Source organism: Thamnophis elegans, chromosome 16 (assembly GCF_009769535.1).
Source record: "Thamnophis elegans isolate rThaEle1 chromosome 16, rThaEle1.pri, whole genome shotgun sequence".
Lineage (NCBI taxonomy): Eukaryota > Metazoa > Chordata > Lepidosauria > Squamata > Colubridae > Thamnophis > Thamnophis elegans.
The window spans coordinates 36194665-36214541 of NC_045556.1; the positions used below are offsets into that span (position 1 = coordinate 36194665).

Below are 19877 nucleotides of genomic sequence, written 5' to 3' on the forward strand. Positions count from 1 at the left end.
GGGGAAGAACAGACATTCAGCTTAAGACAGCTCTCTTCTTCCTATCTGTTGCAACCAAAGAGGAAAAGCTTATGGTTTAAAAGAACTCTCAGGTTTGTGTGTGCAATGGATCAGGTTCCTCGAGAAGATTTTTTCCTAAGTAGAAGCAACCGTCGTTAAGTGGACAGGAGTTATATATTTGGGGGTGGGGAAGGGAGTTAAACTGTGGGCGCCCCACCCCTGGAAGATTTGAAGACAAGATTGGACAACCGTTTGTCTAAATATGGGATAGGCTCTCCTGTTTGAGCAGGGGAGGGGTTGGACTAGAAGACCTCCAAGGTCCCTTCCAACTCTGTTATTCTGTCACACCTTTTTAAATTAAAGAATTCCAGATTTCTTCCCTCCCCCAGATCAGATCAAAAAGCTATTTCAAGAATGCACAATCAAATCTTTTGAGTGTGCAAAAGCATTTGACTGAGTAAAGAGGGCTCGACCATCGTTTGCTAATAATCCCTCCCTTCTGATCCCATTAGTTTGGCAGTCAAGTGCAGGATTTGGAGGGGTGGGAGAGGCAACTCCACACACTAATACACCTTGGGATTGTGATGTTCGGGTACAGCAGCCTACGCCCTACAGCAACAAGCCAGATGCTTCTAGGATCTTCCTCGTAGGGCAGATTGCAATGACTCGCTGCTTCTCCATTCTTTCCATTCTGATCTCCTAATCTGGGGACAATCTCCACGCCTGTCCAAGGTCATCACCATTCTCCAGCGCTGATGGAGAAAGGGAACATGGCTGTTGGTCGTTGCCATGAAGGGAGGAGGCGCTTCGGACTTGCCCCACCCCTGAACTGTCAGCAGTCTGTTCCTCGAAATCCATGTGCCGTGTGAAAATGTAGAGGTTTAATCAATTCACTGATTAAAACGCCTCCGATCCTTCACCTAGATTTTTTTCCGACAACAACACCACAAAAAAATTGGGTGACCGCTCTCTTGTCACCCAAAAGACTATACACACGCATACACACCCACACCCCTGGCCTCTTGTTCAATCAATCGATCGACTGAAACAATTCAGGCATCCCGAGTTGGATCCCTGGGCTCCTCTCTTGGGCTGCATGCGGTGATCACTTCTAACATTACTAGGACTTTTGGCTGTGATGGATACCGTTTTAAGAGAGCTGTACAAAATTGGGGTGGGGGGGCCAATGGCAGAGAACGGAGGGGGGGGAGGGGGCGAGTGCGTGCAAAGAGGGGCCGTTCCCAGCTGTCTTCACTTCAAGTCAATGACACCTTCGTCAAAGGAGGCCCCAAGTTGGAAGCGAGCGCTGGGCTGGCCCTCCTGCTCCTTCTCCTCCTGCTCCTCCTCTTTCTCCTCCTGCTCCTGCTCCTCCTCCTCCAGTGGGACAGGGTCAACGTCCGAACCGGTAGAGAAGGGGGGCTCTTCAGAAGGGCTCTCAAAGGAGGTTACAACAAGCCTGGGGAGAGGAAAGCAGAAACGGGGAAGAGGGGTGGGTGGGTTGTAGCAGTACGCGATCACCTTCCCGGCAGAGTTGGTATTCAGCAGGTTTTGACCAGTTCTGGAGAACCGGTAACGGAAGTTTTGAGTAGTTCGGAGAACCAGCAAATACCACCTCTGGCTGGCCCCACCCCCACTATTCTCTGCCTCCCGAGTCCCAGCTGATCGGGAGGGAATGGGGATTTTGCAGTAACTTTCCCCTGCCACGCCCACCAAGCCATGCCCACCAAGCCACGCCCACAGAACTTCACGGCTTGTTTCTGTTTCTTACCTCTGGGAGGAAGTTACGAAGCATCTGTAGCAGGACTGATAGATTCTGTAATGGCTTTGTTCCGTGTTTTAAATTTGCAGGATTCTTCCCCCTCCCCCCGCCATGTATATATTCGAACTAGACTGTGATGTTTCTCTGTGTCATATTATGCGTGTGTATGTGTATGTGCGTGTGCATAAAGCTTGTCTTTTGAGAGTTGAATGCAACGAAATTTCCTTTTAATGTATGCTGATTAGTGTACATTTAAAATGACAATAAAGTTGTCTTCTAAATTCATATTCTACTCTATTCTACTCGACTCTATTCTAAATTCATATTCTATTCTACTCTATTCTCTTCTAAACTTAAACTACACTAAATTCATATTCATATTCTATACCATTCTACTCCACTCTATTCTCTTCTAAATTCATATTCTATTTTTCTAACATATTCTATCCTGTCCTAAATTCATATTCTATTCTATTCTATTCTATTCTACTCTATTCCAAATTCATATTCTATACTGTTCTACTCCACTCTATTCTAAATTCATATTCTATTTCTATTTTAAATTCATATTCTACTATTCTATTCTAAATTCATATTCTATTCTATTCTAAATTCATATTCTATTCTACTCTATTCTCTTCTAAACTTATACTCTATTCTAAATTCATATTCTATACCATTCTACTCCACTCTATTCTATCCTAAATTCATATTCTATTTTTCTTAATTCATATTCTATTTTTCTAAATTCATATTCTAGTCTATCCTAAATTCATATCCTATCCTATTCTAAATTCATATTCTACTCTACTCTATTCTAAATTCATATTCTATTTCTATTCTAAATTCATATTCTATTTCTATTCTAAATTCATATTCTATTCTATCCTAAATTCATATCCTATCCTATCCTAAATTCATATTCTATTCTATTCTATTCTACTCTATTCCAAATTCCTATTCTATACTGTTTTACTCCACTCTATTCTAAATTCATATTCTATTTCTATTTTAAATTCATATTCTACTCTATTCTATTCTAAATTCATATTCTATTCTATTCTAAATTCATATTCTATTCTATTCTAAATTCATATTCTATTCTATTCTGAATTCATATTCCATTCTACTCTATTCTCTTCTAAAAGTATACTCTACTCTATTCTAAATTCATATTCTATTCTACTCCACTCCACTCCACTCTACACTATTCTATTGATCTTAAAAAGGTTTTAGCCATCACAGAAACATCAAATCGGAATAGTCGCCTTGAGATAAATGCGTCTTCCAAGCTCAGAGTGCAGGCTTATAGCCTCAACCCCAACTCTCTCTCCTGTCAGTCGCTGTTTACCTGTCGCTGCTGGAGGAGCGTAGAGTTCCCTGTTTGGGAGGATCTGATTGTTTTGATGGAAGCTTCTTCTGCTTGGGGCCACCTTCAGACTTTGAAGGAGGAGCATTTAAGAGACCTGGAGAAACCGGGAAAGAGCATCTGTTCAAATTGTATAGGATCTCCTGCTTGAGGAGGCGGTTGGACTAGAAGACCTCCAAGGTCCCCTTCCAGCTCTAGTCTGATCGATCCGATTCATTTTTATAATGCAACCTAAGAACTTTTTTTATGCAGAGGCCCAGCCTCGAAGTTGGTCTCAAAAGTCCCGTTCGGTGGATGATTCGGAAAAGCCCGGGTTCTCACAGTCCTTACCGAGTAATTCTTTACGAGTTCTGCTGGCAATCTCTTTGATCTCTATCCGCGACAAGGAGAGGGAAGGGGCCACCAGAATCGAGGACACGCCAGATGAGGTCGGGGTGGTGATGACTTTGGGCACCATGGGGGACTTGAGCGGGCGCTCGATGCTCCGGCCAACCAGATTGCTGAGGGGGATTTTGTAGATATTCCTGCACAGAGCTTCACCTGAGTGGAGGAAGGGAAGAGGGTTGATGCCACCCAACGTGGTTCAAGATAGTTGGCCAAAGAGCTGATCGGTCAACCAAACGTTCCAGGTAATTCTTGACTTACAACTGCTTGTTTCGTGACCCCCAACAATAAGAGTAACTAAAGATAAGGATAGGAGATGCGGTGGCTCAGTGGCTAAGACGCTGAGCTTGTCGATCAGAAAGGGCGGCAGTTTGGCAGTTCGAATCCCTAGCGCCACGTAACGGAGTGAGCTCCTGTGACTTGTCCCAGCTTCTGCCAACGTAGCAGTTTGAAAGCATGTCAAAAATGCAAGTAGAAAAATAGGGACAACCTTTGGTGGGAACAGCGTTCCGTGCGCCTTCAGCATTTAGCTCCTCTCACACATATGTGCTAGTTGTTCCCAACTCTAGGGGGTGGTGCTCATCTCCGTTTCAAAGCCGGAGAGCCAGTGCTGTCTGAAGATGTCTCCGTGGTCACGTGGCCGGCATGACGCAATGCCAAAGGTGCACGGAACGCTGTTACCTTCCCACCAAAGGTGGTTCCTATTTTTCTACTTGCATTTTTGATGTGCTTTCGAACTGCTAGGTTGACAGAAGCTGGAACAAGGAATGAGAGCTCACTCCGTTATGCAGCGCTAGGGGTTCGAACTGCCAAACTGCCGACCTTTTCTGATCGACAAGCTCAGTGTCTTAGCCACTGGACCACCACGTCCCTCTAGGATGGGGTAAAACAGAAAGCCCAATATTTGGAATGGATTTCGGAAAGGAACGACGCTTTAGCAATCAGCCAATCAATGGCCTCCAGCCCAGTTTCCTTACCTTCTGTTGCAGAAGGGGAGAAAATGAGATTTTCTTGGACGGAAGGCGTCTGGGGGGATCCGGGTGAGCTGGTCTCCTTCGAGCTGCTGTTGGACACCTCGCTCACTGCCGTGGCAGCTATGAAGTAGATATCTGACTGGAAGGAGAAGTGAATTGAGGCTTGGCAAACAGACTTTCTGAGGAATGTTTATCCACACGAACCTTATCTTGCTTGGACAGCTGCCAGATAACTAGTTTCCAAATGCAGGGCAAGGCAAAACTTGGCACAGAGTCTCTTATAGTCACAAACAGAACTTTCCACTCTTGAAACGACCAAAGGAACGAATTGTTTCCTGCAAAAGCCCCCTCCCCATTCGCTCCTCTTTTGTTTCCTCTGGGAGGGGCCAATCACCTCCAAAGTGTGGCTTTACTGCCAAGTCGACCCTGTTTTCTTAGTTGTTCTTCTTCTCTACCCTTCGGGTGCCTTGGCCCAGCTGCGCATACATTTAAATATTTGGGGGGGGCTTATTTTTTGGGGTGGGCTTTTTTAAAAACTTTTTTTTTCAAAGATTTTTTTATTTTTTTATTCTCTTACATACTATTTTAAGTATACATTCACATAATTGTTATTCTTCTTTACATTTATCGTTCTTATACATTTATTATTTCATTTAATAAGTTATAATGTTCAGTTTGGGTTGCTTTATTTGCCATCCCTTCCACCTATTGTAACACCTTGTTTTCTCTTTCTTTTCTCCCTTCCTTCTCTACTTCCTTCCTTCCTCCTCTCTTTTCCCTTTCTTCTTCCCTTCCCTTTCTCCTACTCCTACTCTTTCTCTTCCCCTTCCTACCCTCTCTCCTTCTCTTTCTCTCCCTTCAATCCTCCACTCCTTTCCCTTCCTTCTTCCCTTCCCTTTTTCCTACTCTTCCTCTACTCCTTCCTACCCTCTCTCCTTCTCTTTCTCTCCCTTTAATCCTCCACTCCTTTCCCTTCCTTCTTCCCTTCCCTTTCTCCTACTCTTCCTCTTCCCCTTCCTACCCTCTCTCCTTCTCTTTCTCTCCCATCAATCCTCATTTCCTTTCCCTTCCTTCTTCCCTTCCCTTTCTCCTACTCCTCCTCTTCCCCTTCCTACCCTCTCTCCTTCTCTTTCTCTCCCTTCCATCCTCCTCTCCTTATCTCTTTCTTCTTTCCCCCATCTTCCTTTCATTCTCTCCTCCTCTTTCCCTTTCTTTTTCTATTGTTTGTTGGTGTATATTTCAAAACTCAGTTGATGTTTCCTTGTGATGGTATTTCCGCCAACCCAAATATAATTTAGTATCATTTCTTATTCCCTTACTTTTGCTAGTCTACCCTAGTTATGTTTCCCCCGGGGAGGGCTTATTATCAGGGAACATTATCATGTTCAGTTCTTGGCGGACAAAGTTGCCCGGTTTCGAGCGGACCTGGACTCCACTCTTGCAGAGCCAGCTGAGACACAGGGGAAAGACTTGGCAAACCATCTCTGGGTTGAGTTTCAGGAAGTTGCCTCTGGGGATGTGGACAAGGCTATGCGAGCTGTGAGTACCTCCACTTGTGTACTGGACCCGTGCCCCTCCTGGCTGGTTGCCAACAGCAGTGAGGTGACACGAGGCTGGATCCAAGCGGTTGTTGTGGCATCTCTTCGGGAGGGGCACTTCCCCACCGAGCTTAAGGCAGCGGTGGTGAGACCCCTTCTGAAGAAACCGTCTTTGGATCCAGCTGTTCTTAATAACTACCGTCCAGTCTCCAACCTTCCCTATGTGGGGAAGGTTGTTGAGAAAGTGGTGGCCCTCCAACTTCAGCGTACCTTGGAGGAAGCAAACTATCTTGACCCCTTCCAGTCCGGCTTCAGACCAGGTTACAGCACAGAAACCGCTTTGGTCGCATTGACCGATGATCTCTGGAGAGCTAGGGATGGAGGCTTTGCGTCCATCCTGGTTCTCCTTGACCTCTCAGCGGCTTTCGATACCATCGACCATGGTATCCTTCTGCGACGACTGCGGGAGGTGGGAGTGGGCGGCACTGTCTTGCAGTGGTTCTCCTCCTACCTCTCGGACAGGTCGCAGTCGGTGTTGGTGGGTGGGCAGAGATCGTCCCCGAGGCCCCTAACATATGGGGTGCCACAGGGGTCGGTCTTGTCCCCCCTCCTATTTAACATATACATGAAACCGCTGGGCGAGATCATCCGGAGGCACGGGATAAAGTATCACCAATATGCGGACGATACACAATTGTATATGTCCGCCCCGTGCCAACTCAATGAAGCGGTGGACGTGATGAACCAGGGTCTGGAAGCTGTTAAGGACTGGATGAGAGCAAACAAACTGGTGCTCAACCCAGACAAGACCGAGTGGCTGTTGTGTTTTCCTCCCAATAATTTGACCACCGTACCATCAATCAGGCTGGGGGGACAAAACTTATACCCCTCAGATAGGGTCCGCAACTTGGGAGTCCTCCTGGATCCACAGCTGAGTTTTGATCACCATCTATCGGCTGTGACCAGGGGGGCATTTGCCCAGGTTCGCCTGGTGCGCCAGTTGCGGCCCTACCTGAATCGGGAGGCTCTCACGACAGTCACTCGAGCCCTTGTGATCTCTAAGCTGGAATACTGCAATGTGCTCTACATGGGGCTGCCCTTGAAGAGCACCCGGAGACTTCAGCTAGTACAGAACGCGGCCGCGCGAGTGATTGTGGGCGCACCTCGGTTCGCCCACATAACACCTATCCTCCGCGAGCTGCGCTGGCTGCCTGTAGATCTCCGGGTGCAATTCAAGGTCTTACTTACCACCCATAAAGCGCTCCATGGTAGTGGATCTGACTATCTGAGAGACCGCCTCCTGCCAATAATCTCCCTGCGTCCCATCAGATCGCATAGAGCGGGCCTCCTCCGTATTCCATCCGCCAGTCAGTGCCGACTGGCGACCACCCGGAGGAGAGCCTTCTCAGTTGCTGCTCCGACGCTATGGAACAATCTCCCCGTGGAGATTCGTACCCTGACCACAGTCCAGGCCTTCCGTACAGCCCTCAAGATCTGGCTAGCCCGTCAGGCCTGGGGATAAACTCTTCTGCCCCTCCCGAATGCTGAGTGAATGTTGTGTTTTAGTACTTTTTAGTTATTTCACATTTTTTTTTCTGTATTTTGTCTTTCACTCCCCTTCCCTTACTATTGTAAGCCGCCCTGAGTCCCCTCAGGGAAAAGGGCGGCCTATAAATGCTAAATAAAATCTAAAATCTAAAAAAGGTCTTATTTTCAGGGAAACAGGGGTATCTCATAGCTTAACTCCAAATGGTGAGGACAGCCACCAAAGGAACTTGATGTGGCAGATCAAGATCTCCTTACCCTGGATGCCACCAGCTGCAAGGCTGGGACCACAGCTGTATGAACCAGGTTGCCGTTCACCACCAACCGGATCTCAATGGAGTCGGTAGTGAAGGCCAAGATGTAAGGGAAGGCGCAAACTGCAGGAGAGAGTGGAAGAAGGTTAGGTACGTTGGAGAAATGTGATAGAGATTACTAATATTGTTATTGTGAATTGGATTAATGTGACTGATACAATATGGATGTATATTTAAAAATAAAAAATGTATATATTTTTTTAAAAGGAATGTTGATGAAGAAGATAACCTAGAAGGCTGTTTCAGACCCAGCATTTCTCAAGCTGTCCAGATGTGCTCCTGGACAACCCAGCCCAGCTGAAAGTCACTTGGGTTTTCTTACCGATTGCGTAAGGAACTTGGTTCCAGCTGAAATGGTAGTCCGAGGCCAGGGGCTGGGCCAACGCTGTGCCCCCGTTGAAGGGAGACACTTTGCGGTAATAGCAAACATCTGCAACAACGACAGAAGAAACAACAGTGGAAGGAGGAGGAGGAGGAGGAGGAGGAGGAGGAGGTGGTGGTGGTGGTGGTGGTGGTGGTGGTGGTGGAGGAGGAGGTGGAGGAGGAGGAGGAGGAGGAGGAGGAGAGGAGGAGGAGGAGGAGGAGAACTGGACTGAATAAAAACAGGAGGTCGAAGCCCAAAGAAGGCTCTGCTTTTCGGAGCTTCCGAGCAGAAAACGGTACTTACAATTGTAGCACAGAAGCAGTCCGGCTTCTCCGTCTTCATATACATCAATAGCTGCAACAAAATTAACCTGCAATGATAGTGGGCAAGGATAGTGGGCAAACTGGAGGCCAGGCTGACTGCCACCCAGTGCAAGGATCTCTCCTTTCCCTGATCTCCCCTCTATCTTCCAGAAACTATATAGAATTGTCTTTCCCGATTGTTTCGTGTCCCCGCTGAAGCTGGAATTGCTTCTTTCCTTCATTAGTTTCCATTCATTGCCTCATGTCCTGCTTTCAGTTGCTTTGGAGAATAGATTTCTTAGTGGCAGCCCCTGAGATATCGGAACATTGCTATCATGTCCCCCCCCCCCCAAGTCCTTCTTTTCACTAGACTTTCCCAACTCCTACACCTGTTCTTCGTGTGTTTTAGCCTCCAGTCCCCTAATCATCTTGGTTGCTCTTCTCTGCCCTCTTTCTAGAGTCTCAACCTCTTTTTTTAATATCATGGCGACCAAAACTGGATGCAATAGCACTTAAGACTTATAGACCGCTTCACAGTGCTTTACGGCCCTCTCTAAGCAATTTACAGTCAGCCTGTTGCCCCCCCCCCAAAAAAAAAACCAATCTGGCTCCTCATTTTAACCACTTCGGAAGGACGGAAGGCTGAGTCAACCTTGAGCTTGTTGAGATCCGAACTGCCAAATTGCAGGCAGCCAGCAGTCAGCGGACGTAGCCTGCAGTACTGCACTCTCACCACTGCGCCACCGTGGCACAATGTTCCCATTACTATTGGACTCCCGGGAAAAATACCTGGGTTTCTTCCCCCCTCCGATTCTCAAGACAAGGATCTTCTGATGCGAAACTAATTCCGGACTCTCTACTTGGACCTACCCTGCTCGCGTCAACGTTGTGCATTCGGTAGCACTCGCCCGTGCTCTCGCTGACCAGGTCAAACTGGTGTCGGTAGGCCACGCAGATCAGGTTGTCGTTTTCGCCGGTGGGTCCATCCACCAATGTCATGACCACAGGAGGATCGGATAAGCAGATTTCCTGTGTCGGAAAAGTCAGAAGGCACGAAAAAAAAGGGGACTGTGAAATTTGGCAGGGAGAAGCCAAAACAAAAAATGCTGAATATTAAGACCAGCACAGACAAGTTAAGGATGTCCGTCTAAATGGATTTCTTATTCTTTGTAATGTTTTTGGTGTTTCCAAAAGAATTGAAAGAGCTCTCTCCATCTCAAGACAGAGAGAATATATCTGCCGAACAAAACTCCGCGCTGGCGACAGGAAGAGTATCTGGCCATTAAAGCACTCTGTAAGCTCCATTCCTTTGCCCACAAGGGATTATGGGGTAGTTAAAAGATGATGATGACTGCTTTTTCTGGATTCACCAACTGGACAGTTGACACCAAGCTCAGAGGGCATCAAGGATCCCACAGTTCAACCCTGAGCTACAAAGATTCTCTGCTATTGGTTGACTATCAACCTTGTTCCTCAACTTTAACAACTTTAATAGGTCTGGAAGTCAGCCAGGCTTGGCTGGGGAATTTTGGGAATTGAAGCCCACACAACTTAAAATTTGCCAAGGTTGGGAAACACCGGACTCGCACATCTGTCATTGTTTTATCTCAGCTCGGCAGCTCATCTGCTGAGGCTTTACCTCAAACCTTGTTCTGACCTAGGCTCCCCCAGTAGCACAAAGCTGGGTCCTCGTCCCAATAAACTCCTTTTATTTACTTGACAGTGAATTCCTCTCCAGCAAAGTCTTTCCTCTCCCACAGCCTTTCAAAATAGTTCACAATTACCGAAATTTATCAGGCTTGGAGAGTGGCCAGGCCGATATCTTTCAGACGCCGCAATACTTGGCAAGAATGAACTAATTGTCTCCTGCAAACTCCACTCCCCTTTCGCACCTCTTTTATTCCCTCTGGGAGGGGCCATTCATCATCCACCTGTGGCCTTACTCCCAAGTCGACCCTTGTTCCTTAGCTGTTCCCTTTGTCTGGCAACTCTGCACATGCGCACACTGGGAACAGGCTCCAGCTGTTCTTCTGCCTCACTGATGTCTAATAACCGCCATACGGCCCTGGCCCCCTCCCTGCCTCCCACACAGAGCCCTCCTCAAACCCTTCCCCAGACTCCAGGACTGGCCCATCTTCCTCCCCAACCTCCTCACTGTCCGAATCTGCCGCCAGCTCTGCTGGCTGCTGGTGGGCCATGACGAACCTACCCTGATGTATTGGAACTCCTCTACGGGGGATTCGGACTGGGGGGAAGCCAAGGGGGCACCGTTCAGAGTCTCCCACCGCCTGAACTTCCGGGTGACGAGAAGCAGCTTGTTTCGAATCGCGACGATGATCCGCAGTTCGTTGCTGTGGTGAGTATTGATGGCGTAGAGATGGCAGCCTGGAGGACACACACACACACACACAAACAAACAAACAAACAAACAAACAAACATATAAGCTTATATATTAAGCTTAAAATAGCCTAACCCCCGGGTCTTTGTGACAGCCCCTCCCACAGACAGGCCCGGTGGCTTGATCAAAACTACTAATTCGGGAATCATGGTTTTATTTCCGATCAGAAACGTCCGCAATACCTTTGGTTTTCTCCAATTTGTTTTCCCGGCAATCACTTTTACTCCTAGTTGATTTCGCTTCGATGCTTTTCCATAGGGCTTTCAGTCTGAAGACCAGCAAGCGTGCCTCCTTCCCTACCGGACAGAAGGGCAAGCAAGCACGTCAAGAGGGCTACCTCATCCCAAGGGCCCTGATCAGCACGCATGCACGCTGCTCGGGCGAATGGCGTTGCACGGACACCCTTGCTGGCCACTCACACAGAAACACCCCCCCCTCTCTCTCACACACACACACGGGTCCTCAAAACCAGAAAAACAGAGGAATTCCGCTGTTGCAGGACGTTTTGGTCCTGGATGCTGATGAAAATTCTGCACGTTGCGGGAACGAAACACAGCTCTGTTCCTTAGTTCTGTCTTATGATGCTGGGGAATGTTAAGTCTCCCAAATAGCTCAGTGGTGCTTCTTACCTTTGTCTACTCTGGTGATTAGGAGGTCCAATGTTTCCAGGACGTGCATCTGTTTGATCTGTAATGTTTTATCGAACACTGGGACGGGAGGCTGTCCATCTGGAAAAGGAAGGTTGCAGAGCATTGGAACCGCTGGAACATCCTCAGTGCTCTCTGAGCTGAGCTGTTTTCTTGCAGATGTTTCATGGCCCAACTAGATAACATCTTCACTGCTAGAAGGGAGCGGGGTTTTCAGGGGAGGAGGAGGAGGAAGAGGAGGAGGACTATGGGGTCCTTGGTGCTCTCTGAGGTTGGTTGTTTTATTCCAGACATTTCATGACCCAACTAAGGAACATCATCAGTACTAGAAGGGAGCGGGGTTTATAGACAGCAGCAGCAGCAGCAGAAGGAGGAGGAGGAAGAGAAGGAGGAGGAGAGAAGAGGAGGAAGAGGAGAAGAACTGTAGGGTCCTTAAATGCTTAAATGCTCTCTGAGCTTGGTTGGTTTCTTGGAGAGGTTTCATGACCAATCAAGGTAACATCTTCAGTGACAGAAGGGAGCGGGGTTTGCTTCTGTAACACTGATGACGCTACCTAGTTGAATCGTGAAATGTTTGCAACAAAACAACCAAGCTCAGAGAGCATTTAAGCATGTTGTTTATTTGATACTAGCTGGATACCAATGCTTCACAATGGAACTTTGTGATCAGGCAATGCAGGAGAAATCCGATTCACTTCAGTTCAATCCGTTGGCTTTCATGGTAGTCGGTGATTGAAACTCATAAGGGAATATCGCTCTGGCTCCCTTGAGTCCGGAAGCACTTCCATAGGTGGAAGGCATAGACATTTTGGTGAGTTACAGGTGTTTAGTACTATTAGGAGCCCCAGACTGCTCCTGAGTGAAGGAATGGAACGTCTGCCAGTTTGAACTAATGGTAACGGAATATGAGGCAACTGGCAGTTGGAACAGAGTTCTTTTCAGGTGGGGAGGGAGAGTAGAACTCCTTAGCATCAGAGTGTGTTAATTACTGTATAAGAAATATTAATGATCTGATGGTCATTTCAACAAATCCTTTCTTAGCGAGAACCTAGAAGCCAAGAGGAACATATGTGCCAAATTTCAAGTATGCAGGCTTTACAGTTCTGGAGATTTCGTGATGATGCATAAGTGATATTTTGCATATATATATGTGTGTGTGTTTGTGTATGTATGTGTGTGTGTGTGTTGTTTTGTTGTATTTGTGCTGATAAAAAAATAAAGGGAGACTAGTATAGATCTATTTCAAGCTATTTAGCTCTCATCAGCTAGCCATACCCTTACTGGGAATCGAACCTGTGCTGTCTTGCATCTTAGGCAGATGTGTTAACCACTAAGCCACAGAGTTCGACTCCTTACCAGCTGTGCTGGGGTGAAAGGTGAGATGCAAGACAGCACAGGTTCGATTCCCAGTAAGGGTATGGCTAGCTGATGAGAGCTAAATAGCTTGAAATAGATCTATACTAGTCTCCCTTTATTTATTTATCAGCACAAATACACACACACACACACACACACACACACACACACACACACATTTCATAAAATGATTGAATATCTTTTCTATAGCAAAAGGTCCCTAATTTATTTTCTTTTCTTTTTTTCTTTTTAAAAAGGCATGAAGCAGAAGGATACTAGCTGTGTTATATTTCTATCCGGGGTTGAAGCCAAAGACTGACAGTTACATTTTCAGGAAATAGACTGAAAGGAAAGCAGTTCTCTAAATGAGAATGAAAAACCTCCCCAGAAAGGTTTTTGCTGAGAGCTCTCTAAAAGGTAAAGTTAAAGGTTCCCCTCGCACATATGTGCTAGTCTTTCTCAACTCTAGGGGGCGGTGCTCATCTCCGTTTCAAAGCCAAAGAGCCAGCGCTGTCCGAAGATGCCTCCGTGGTCATGTGGCCGGCATGACTCAACGCCAAAGGCGCACGGAACGCTGTTCCCTTCCCACCAAAGGTGGCTCCTATTTTTCTACTTGCATTTTTTTACGTGCTTTCGAACTGCTAGCTTGGCAGAAGCTTGGACAAGTAACGTGAGCTCACTCCGTTACACGGCGCTAGGGATTCGAACTGCCAAACTGCCGACCTTTCTGATCGACAAGCTCAGCGTCTTTGCCACTGAGCCACCGCGTCCCTTGAGACTCTCTAGGGCACTTTAAAAGCAGAAATTCAGTTAAAATCCATTTGTTTCCAAAAGGGGGAAGGCAGTGGGGTGAGGCCAGGTGCAGACATTCTCACCGCCGTGGGGTGGTTTACTCACCGTCTAACAGAAAGACACCAACATCTGTTGAGACAAGCAGGGACTGTCCCCAGGAATCCGCACAAATGACTTCATGCGGGAAATTGCTGCAGAAGCATTGCGACTCCCAGGGCTGCAGAAGAATGCAATTATGGATGGTGAGTGGATGGACAGAGACAGAGAGACAGAGAGAGGGAGAGAGAGAAGGAGAGACACAGTGAAAGAAACACAAAGAGAAAAAGACAAAGAGAGATACAGAATAAGAAAGGGACAGAAAGAGAGACAGAGATAGAAAGAGGGACAGAGAGAATGAAAAAAAAGGAGAGAGAAAATACAGAGAGACAAAAGGAGAAAGATAGAAACAGAAAGAGAAGAAGAGAAGAGACAAAGAGAGAGGCAGAAAGAGACAGAGAGACAAAAAGAGAAAGAGAGAAAGAGAGACAGAAAGAGAGACAGATAGAAAGAGGGACAGAGAATGAAAAAAAGGAGAGAGAGAGAAAATACAGAGACAAAAGGAGAGAGAGAGACAGACAGAAACAGAAAGAGAAGAAGAGAAGAGACAAAGAGGCAGAAAGAGACAGAGAGACAAAAAGAGAAAGAGAGACAGAAAGAGAAAGAGAGAGAGAGACAAAGACAAAGACACAAAAGAAGAGACAGACACACACACAGAGAAAAGGCAGAGAGAGACAGAGAGAGAGATAAAAAGAGAAAGAGAAAAAGAAAAAAGAAAGGGCACCATGGAAATTAAGGCAGTGTGTTGCTTTAGAATTCTTCACCCTCCTCATTACCAAGGAATACCATGGCCCCAAACATTCCAAATAAAAAGGGACATTGGTTTGTTAATTTAATTTAATTTAATTTATTAGATTTATAGGCCACCCAATCCCGGAGGACTCCTGGCGGCTTACACAGAACAAGAAAGAAGACAAAGAAAATAAAAATAAAAATAAAAAATTTAAAATTTAAGAGCAAAGTCTTAACTCTGGGCAACCGTTTTTACGACATTCCTCTGAACTCTGCAAAAGATCCAATGGGTTTGGTACCGAAAACAGTTTGATCTTGTTCGAAGACCAGCGTCTTCCTCCTTGCAAAGGTTATCACCGCCCCCCCCACACCAAACGATTCACTCACCTCTTTTTTACAGAGGCTGGTCGTGGCTAAAATAGTCGGGGCGTCCCCCCTCACAATGGTTTTCAGTTTGAGGGCCTTCAAAGGAAACAACAACAACAACAACAACAACATTCCGTTAAGGTAGCATTACGATAAAGTAGAATTCCGCTTGTCTGCTTGTGTTTCTCATGTAAGATAAAGGTAAAATGCTTGGTATCTGGCTTTAAATTGACGATGGTTCCTGGGATCAAGTGATCCCTTTTTGTCGACCGGGGGGAGGGGGGACAGATTCGCTAAACAACCGGGCCGCTCACTTCACAACTGCGGTGATTCACTCAACAACCGTGGCAAGAAATGGAAAGCCGTTTTCGCCCTCCCGGAGGCGCAAGGCCAGCCTCCGGAGCCTGGGGAAGCTGAAAACGAGACGCCTGGCCGCGGTGCAGGAGATCGGTGAGGCCACGCCCACCATAGCCACGCCCACCCAGCATCCAGGCAGAGAACCCCTTGCTGAGATTTTTGAAGTCCACCCCTGCCAATATCTAGCGGACTGTTCCAGAGAAGAGGGGAGGGGGTCAACCTATTCCGAAAAGCACCTGAAGGCCTGTCCTACACCTGATTTAAAAAAAAACCCACCGCACCTTCTCACCCGTCAACACACACCTGGCCAAGCCGAACAAATTCCGCCTGGCGAGCTTCTTCTTTCTTCCGCGCTGATTTGGGGGATTCGGGCAAAACGTCGCTGAAGGACCTCCGGTTCAGCATGTTCTAGAAACCAGTTGAAGAAAGGGGTTGGCGTCTTGGGACAGCTTGGGCATTTCCAAGATGGGATCGGAGCAGCGGGTTGGGCTAGATAACCTCAGGGTGTTCCCCCCCCCCCCGGGCAGGGCGGAGCTCACCTTGTGCATATCCGGCATCAGATCCTGGTACAAGGAGCGAATCAACATGTCAAGTGTCCGTTGTCGCTTCTGAGCGAAAGTCGGTGTTTCCAAAGTGGCTTTCTCCCCATTGATCACTGCACCAAAAGAGAAGACCATGTTTCTCCAAAAATAAGACAGGGTTTTTTTTAAAATTCTATTTTATCATTTATTATTTTATTATTTATTTCATTAAGACCCGACAGTATAGATTGACACTATCCATTACAGAACTGCTGTTATCTATGGAAGAAATGAAGAGTATTTATTACAGAAGCTGGGAGCTTCACACCCTTTCGGATTTATTTTCTCCCTTGGAGATTTATGTACAATTATTTATTATGCCAGTTTTTGTGAAGGCAATTTCAGGAAAGGAAACCTTGATGCCGAGATTAAGCTGAAGTTGGAGGAATGTTTAATATTTACATTTTACCAGAAGGAAATCCCTGAATTCCTGGTGGTCGGTGAAGACCGGCGGGGACGGAAGCGGGGGTCCAAAGAGGGGCACGCTTTCTTCGGAAAAAATTTTCAGCCTACGATGGTGGGAGAGAAAGAAGGGAGAGAAGGAAAGAGAGAATGACAACCTGATGACGATCCAGATTGTTGGAGGGCAAGATGCAGACTCTGTAAACCGCTTAGAGAGGGCTGCAAAGTGCTATGAAGTGGGATATAGGTGTAAGAGCTATTGCTATTGCTTGCTTCTCTCCCTCCTTTCCCTCGCTTTTCTTCTTCGTTCCTTTCTTCCTTCTCTTCCTCCTTCCTTCTTTTTCTCCCTCCCTTTCTCCTTCCTTCCTTCCTACCTTTCCTCCCTCCTTTTCTTTCTTGCCATGGTGGTGTAGTGGTTAGAATGCAGTATTATAGTGTGTCTAAGTACTATTACTATTTTCCTTCCTTCCTTCCTTCCTTCCTTCCTTCCTTCCTTCCTTCCTTCCTTCCTTCTCTCCCTCCCAGTGGTTAAAATGCAGTATTATAGTGTAAGTCTAAGTGCTATTACTATTTTCCTTCCTTCCTTCCTTCCTTCCTTCTCTCCCTCCCAGTGGTTAAAATGCAGTATTATAGTGTGAGTCTAAATGCTATTACTATTTTCCTTCCTTCCTTCCTTCCTTCCTTCCTTCCTTCCTTCCTTCCTTCCCTCCCTCCCTCCCTCCCTCCCTCCCTCCCTCCCTCCTAGTGGTTAAAATGCAGTATTATAGTGTAAGTCTAAATGCTATTACTATTTCCCTTCCTTCCTTCCTTCCTTCCTTCCTTCCTTCCTTCCTTCCTTCCTTCTCCCCCTCCCAGTGGTTAGAATGCAGTATTGCAGGCTAACACTGCTGACTGCCAGCAGTTTGATTCTCATCGACTCAAAGTTGACTGAGCCTTCCATCCTTCCAAGGTCGGTAAAATGAGGACCCAGACTGTTGGGGGGGCGGGGGGGAAAGGCTGACTATGTAAAGTACTTAGAGAGGGATGTAAAGCACTACGAAGCAGTATATAAGTCTAAGTGTTATATCTATTGCCATCTCTCTGTCTATATCTATCCATATGTCTGCATCTATCTAAGAGCCTTGGTAGTACAGTGGTTACAATGCAGTATGGCAGGCTAATTCTGCCGGCTGCCAGCAGTTCGATTCTCATATGGCTCAATCCATCCTTCTGAGGTTGGAAAAACGAGGACCCAGATTGTTGGGAGAAAGAGGTTGACTCTGCAAACGGCATAGAGAGGGCTGTAAAAGGACTGTGAAGCGGCATATAAGTGCTACTGCTTTAGGAAGGAGTAGTTGGAGCAGTGTTAACACCTACCTGTAGCTATCGCTTTGTTTATTGTATCGCACTAAGGCAAAAATATCTGCAGAGTTAGTTAAGGATACCGATTTCCAGTTATTAAGTCAGGGGATCGTATTTTGTAACGGCTCTCTTCCCCTGCTCCCCCCCTAAACCTCAGCAGATTTTTGGCCGAAATTAAAGATCCAATTCAGCAAGGCACTGAAATGTTCAACCAGGGTATCAAACTACACTCCAATGGCACCCGAGCTGATCATAATTACAAATGTAAAAACACAAGATAGAGTGTAGTTTCCTCGGTCCCGGTAAGCCCCCAAACGTACAACAAAAATCTACTTGGAAGTAATTTAACTAATTCCAGCTTCCATGTTGAAGAAGCCCACTTGAGTCTCGTTTGAAATCCAATTATTGCGTGTTTCAAAATATGTATTGGTGTTCCACCTGTGATACCAAGGAAGGACTTGTAGAAGATAATCAAGCTGAGCCCAAGGGAGGAGTTAAATGCGTCAATAGTCATGAATTCCTGTGTGCCCACAAGAGAGCTAGGTCCAGCCTACCTGTTCCCACCGAGGCTTCCCAAGAGCATGAAGCAAACTCCCAACAAAAAACCCCTTTCTTAATTGGCTGTGAATTCTGCTCATTCACATCCAGCAAAGGGAGGATTTACAGTCACAGGCCTTATCTGGCTTGGAGAGCTGCCAAGCCGGTATCTGCAAAACCTGGCAAAGAGTCTCAGAGAGTCACAAACCAATGAAGGGAACTAATTGTCTCCTGCAAACTTCACTCCCCCTTTGCTCCTCTTTTATTTCCTGGGGGGGGGGTGGCATTCACTGTCCACCTGTGGCCTTACTCCCAAGTCGACCCCTGTTCTTTAGCTGTTCCCTTCATCTGGCAATTGTGCATGCGCACACTGGGAACAGGCTCCAGCTGTTCTTCTGCCTCACTGATGTCTCCAAAGGCAGTCGATAACTGCATACAGCTCTCATGGCCTTCAGGAAAGCCGTTAAAACCTGGCTGTTCCGGCAGGCCTGGGGCTGTTGACCTTAGTGTTAAGGTCCAGCCCCGATTAGAGCATATGTGTGTTGTGAATTTTAAACTATTTTTTTACTTATTTTGCTTTTCTTTTTTTCTTCTTTCGTTGTAAGCCGCCCGGAGTCCTCTGGGATTGGGCGGCCTATAAATTTAATAAATGCACGAATGAATGAATGAATGAATGAGCTCTGGCCTCCTCTCTGCCTCCGACACAGAGCCCTCCTCCGAGCCTTCCCCAGACTCCAGGACTGCCCATCTTCCTCCCCAACCCTCCTCACTGTCTGAATCTGCTGCCAGCTCCGCTGGTACGGGCCACAAACACCACCCTGAATGCCTTTCTTATCTCCAGCTCATTTCCCTTAACTGTTAGTTGGTCAGATTTTTGTAGAGACCTTAAATTTGCAATAAACGTTTATACTCATTTGAACTCCTGAATCTCCGGATTTCTCCGGGATTTGACAGCACCCTTTTAAACCTCGGAGGGAAAGTTAAAAAAAATAGATCTGTTCTAAAGGACAAAACAGCAAACATGAGTAGCAAATCCAGGATTGTAGGGAAAGATACGCGTAAAGTGAGAACGGATCATGGATGGTTTGAAAGCCGGTGACGTTTCTTCTCCTTCCTGGAACACGATGGTGACAATGTCATTTCCGATGTGTCTCTTCCTTTCTACCTGCAAAAGAAGAATCAAATAGATCTTAGTGTTGGATTCCCTACTGGCGTTAGTCTTGGTTTTCATCTCCCGGGCTTCCTACCCAATATGTAAAGATGGCTTTGTAATTGTATATATTAAATAGACAAGAAGGCAAAAAAAAAAAAAAAAATCACAAACCTGTTTTCTTGCAGACATCTCATGACCCAATTAGATAACATCATCAGTGTCATTTCATTGGGAATGAGTTTGCTCTCTTTTTATAGACAAGTGGCAAATATAAATAAGCAGAGACCAAACTCCACTCCTTTCTAGCACTGAGGATGTTACCTATTTGGGTCATGATTGCCTCCTGCAAACTCCACTCCCCTTTCGCTCCTCTTTTGTTTCCTCTGGGAGGGGCCATTCACCGTCCACCTGTGGCTTTACTCCCAAGTTGACCTCTATTCTTTAGCTGTTCCCTTTGTCTGGCAACTCTGCGCATGCACACACTGGGAACAGGCTCCAGCTGTTCTTTTGCCCCACTGATGTCTGACTCTGAAGGCAGCTGATAACTGTTAGACGGCTCTGGCCCCCTC

The 19877-nt window shown here is 46.5% G+C and overlaps 1 protein-coding gene across 1 annotated transcript in view; it reads right to left on the reverse strand.

The window, feature by feature from the left end:
* Nucleotides 1-443: 443 nt before the first annotated feature.
* The window catches only part of GARNL3 (GTPase activating Rap/RanGAP domain like 3), a 30954-nt gene continuing 11520 nt past the window's right edge, over nt 444-19877 (reverse strand). Inside the window, exons 10-27 of the mRNA XM_032233419.1 lie at nt 19212-19320; nt 17634-17679; nt 16278-16384; nt 15834-15949; nt 15598-15702; nt 14959-15033; nt 13849-13960; nt 11578-11676; nt 11131-11244; nt 10759-10934; nt 9420-9578; nt 8551-8617; nt 8206-8313; nt 7828-7946; nt 4490-4625; nt 3459-3668; nt 3111-3225; nt 444-1456 (exon numbers count right to left, since the gene is read on the reverse strand). Of these exons, the coding sequence (XP_032089310.1) occupies nt 1252-1456; nt 3111-3225; nt 3459-3668; nt 4490-4625; nt 7828-7946; nt 8206-8313; nt 8551-8617; nt 9420-9578; nt 10759-10934; nt 11131-11244; nt 11578-11676; nt 13849-13960; nt 14959-15033; nt 15598-15702; nt 15834-15949; nt 16278-16384; nt 17634-17679; nt 19212-19320 (2178 nt within the window). The 3' untranslated portion in view covers nt 444-1251. The remainder of the gene's footprint in view (nt 1457-3110; nt 3226-3458; nt 3669-4489; nt 4626-7827; nt 7947-8205; nt 8314-8550; nt 8618-9419; nt 9579-10758; nt 10935-11130; nt 11245-11577; nt 11677-13848; nt 13961-14958; nt 15034-15597; nt 15703-15833; nt 15950-16277; nt 16385-17633; nt 17680-19211; nt 19321-19877) is intronic.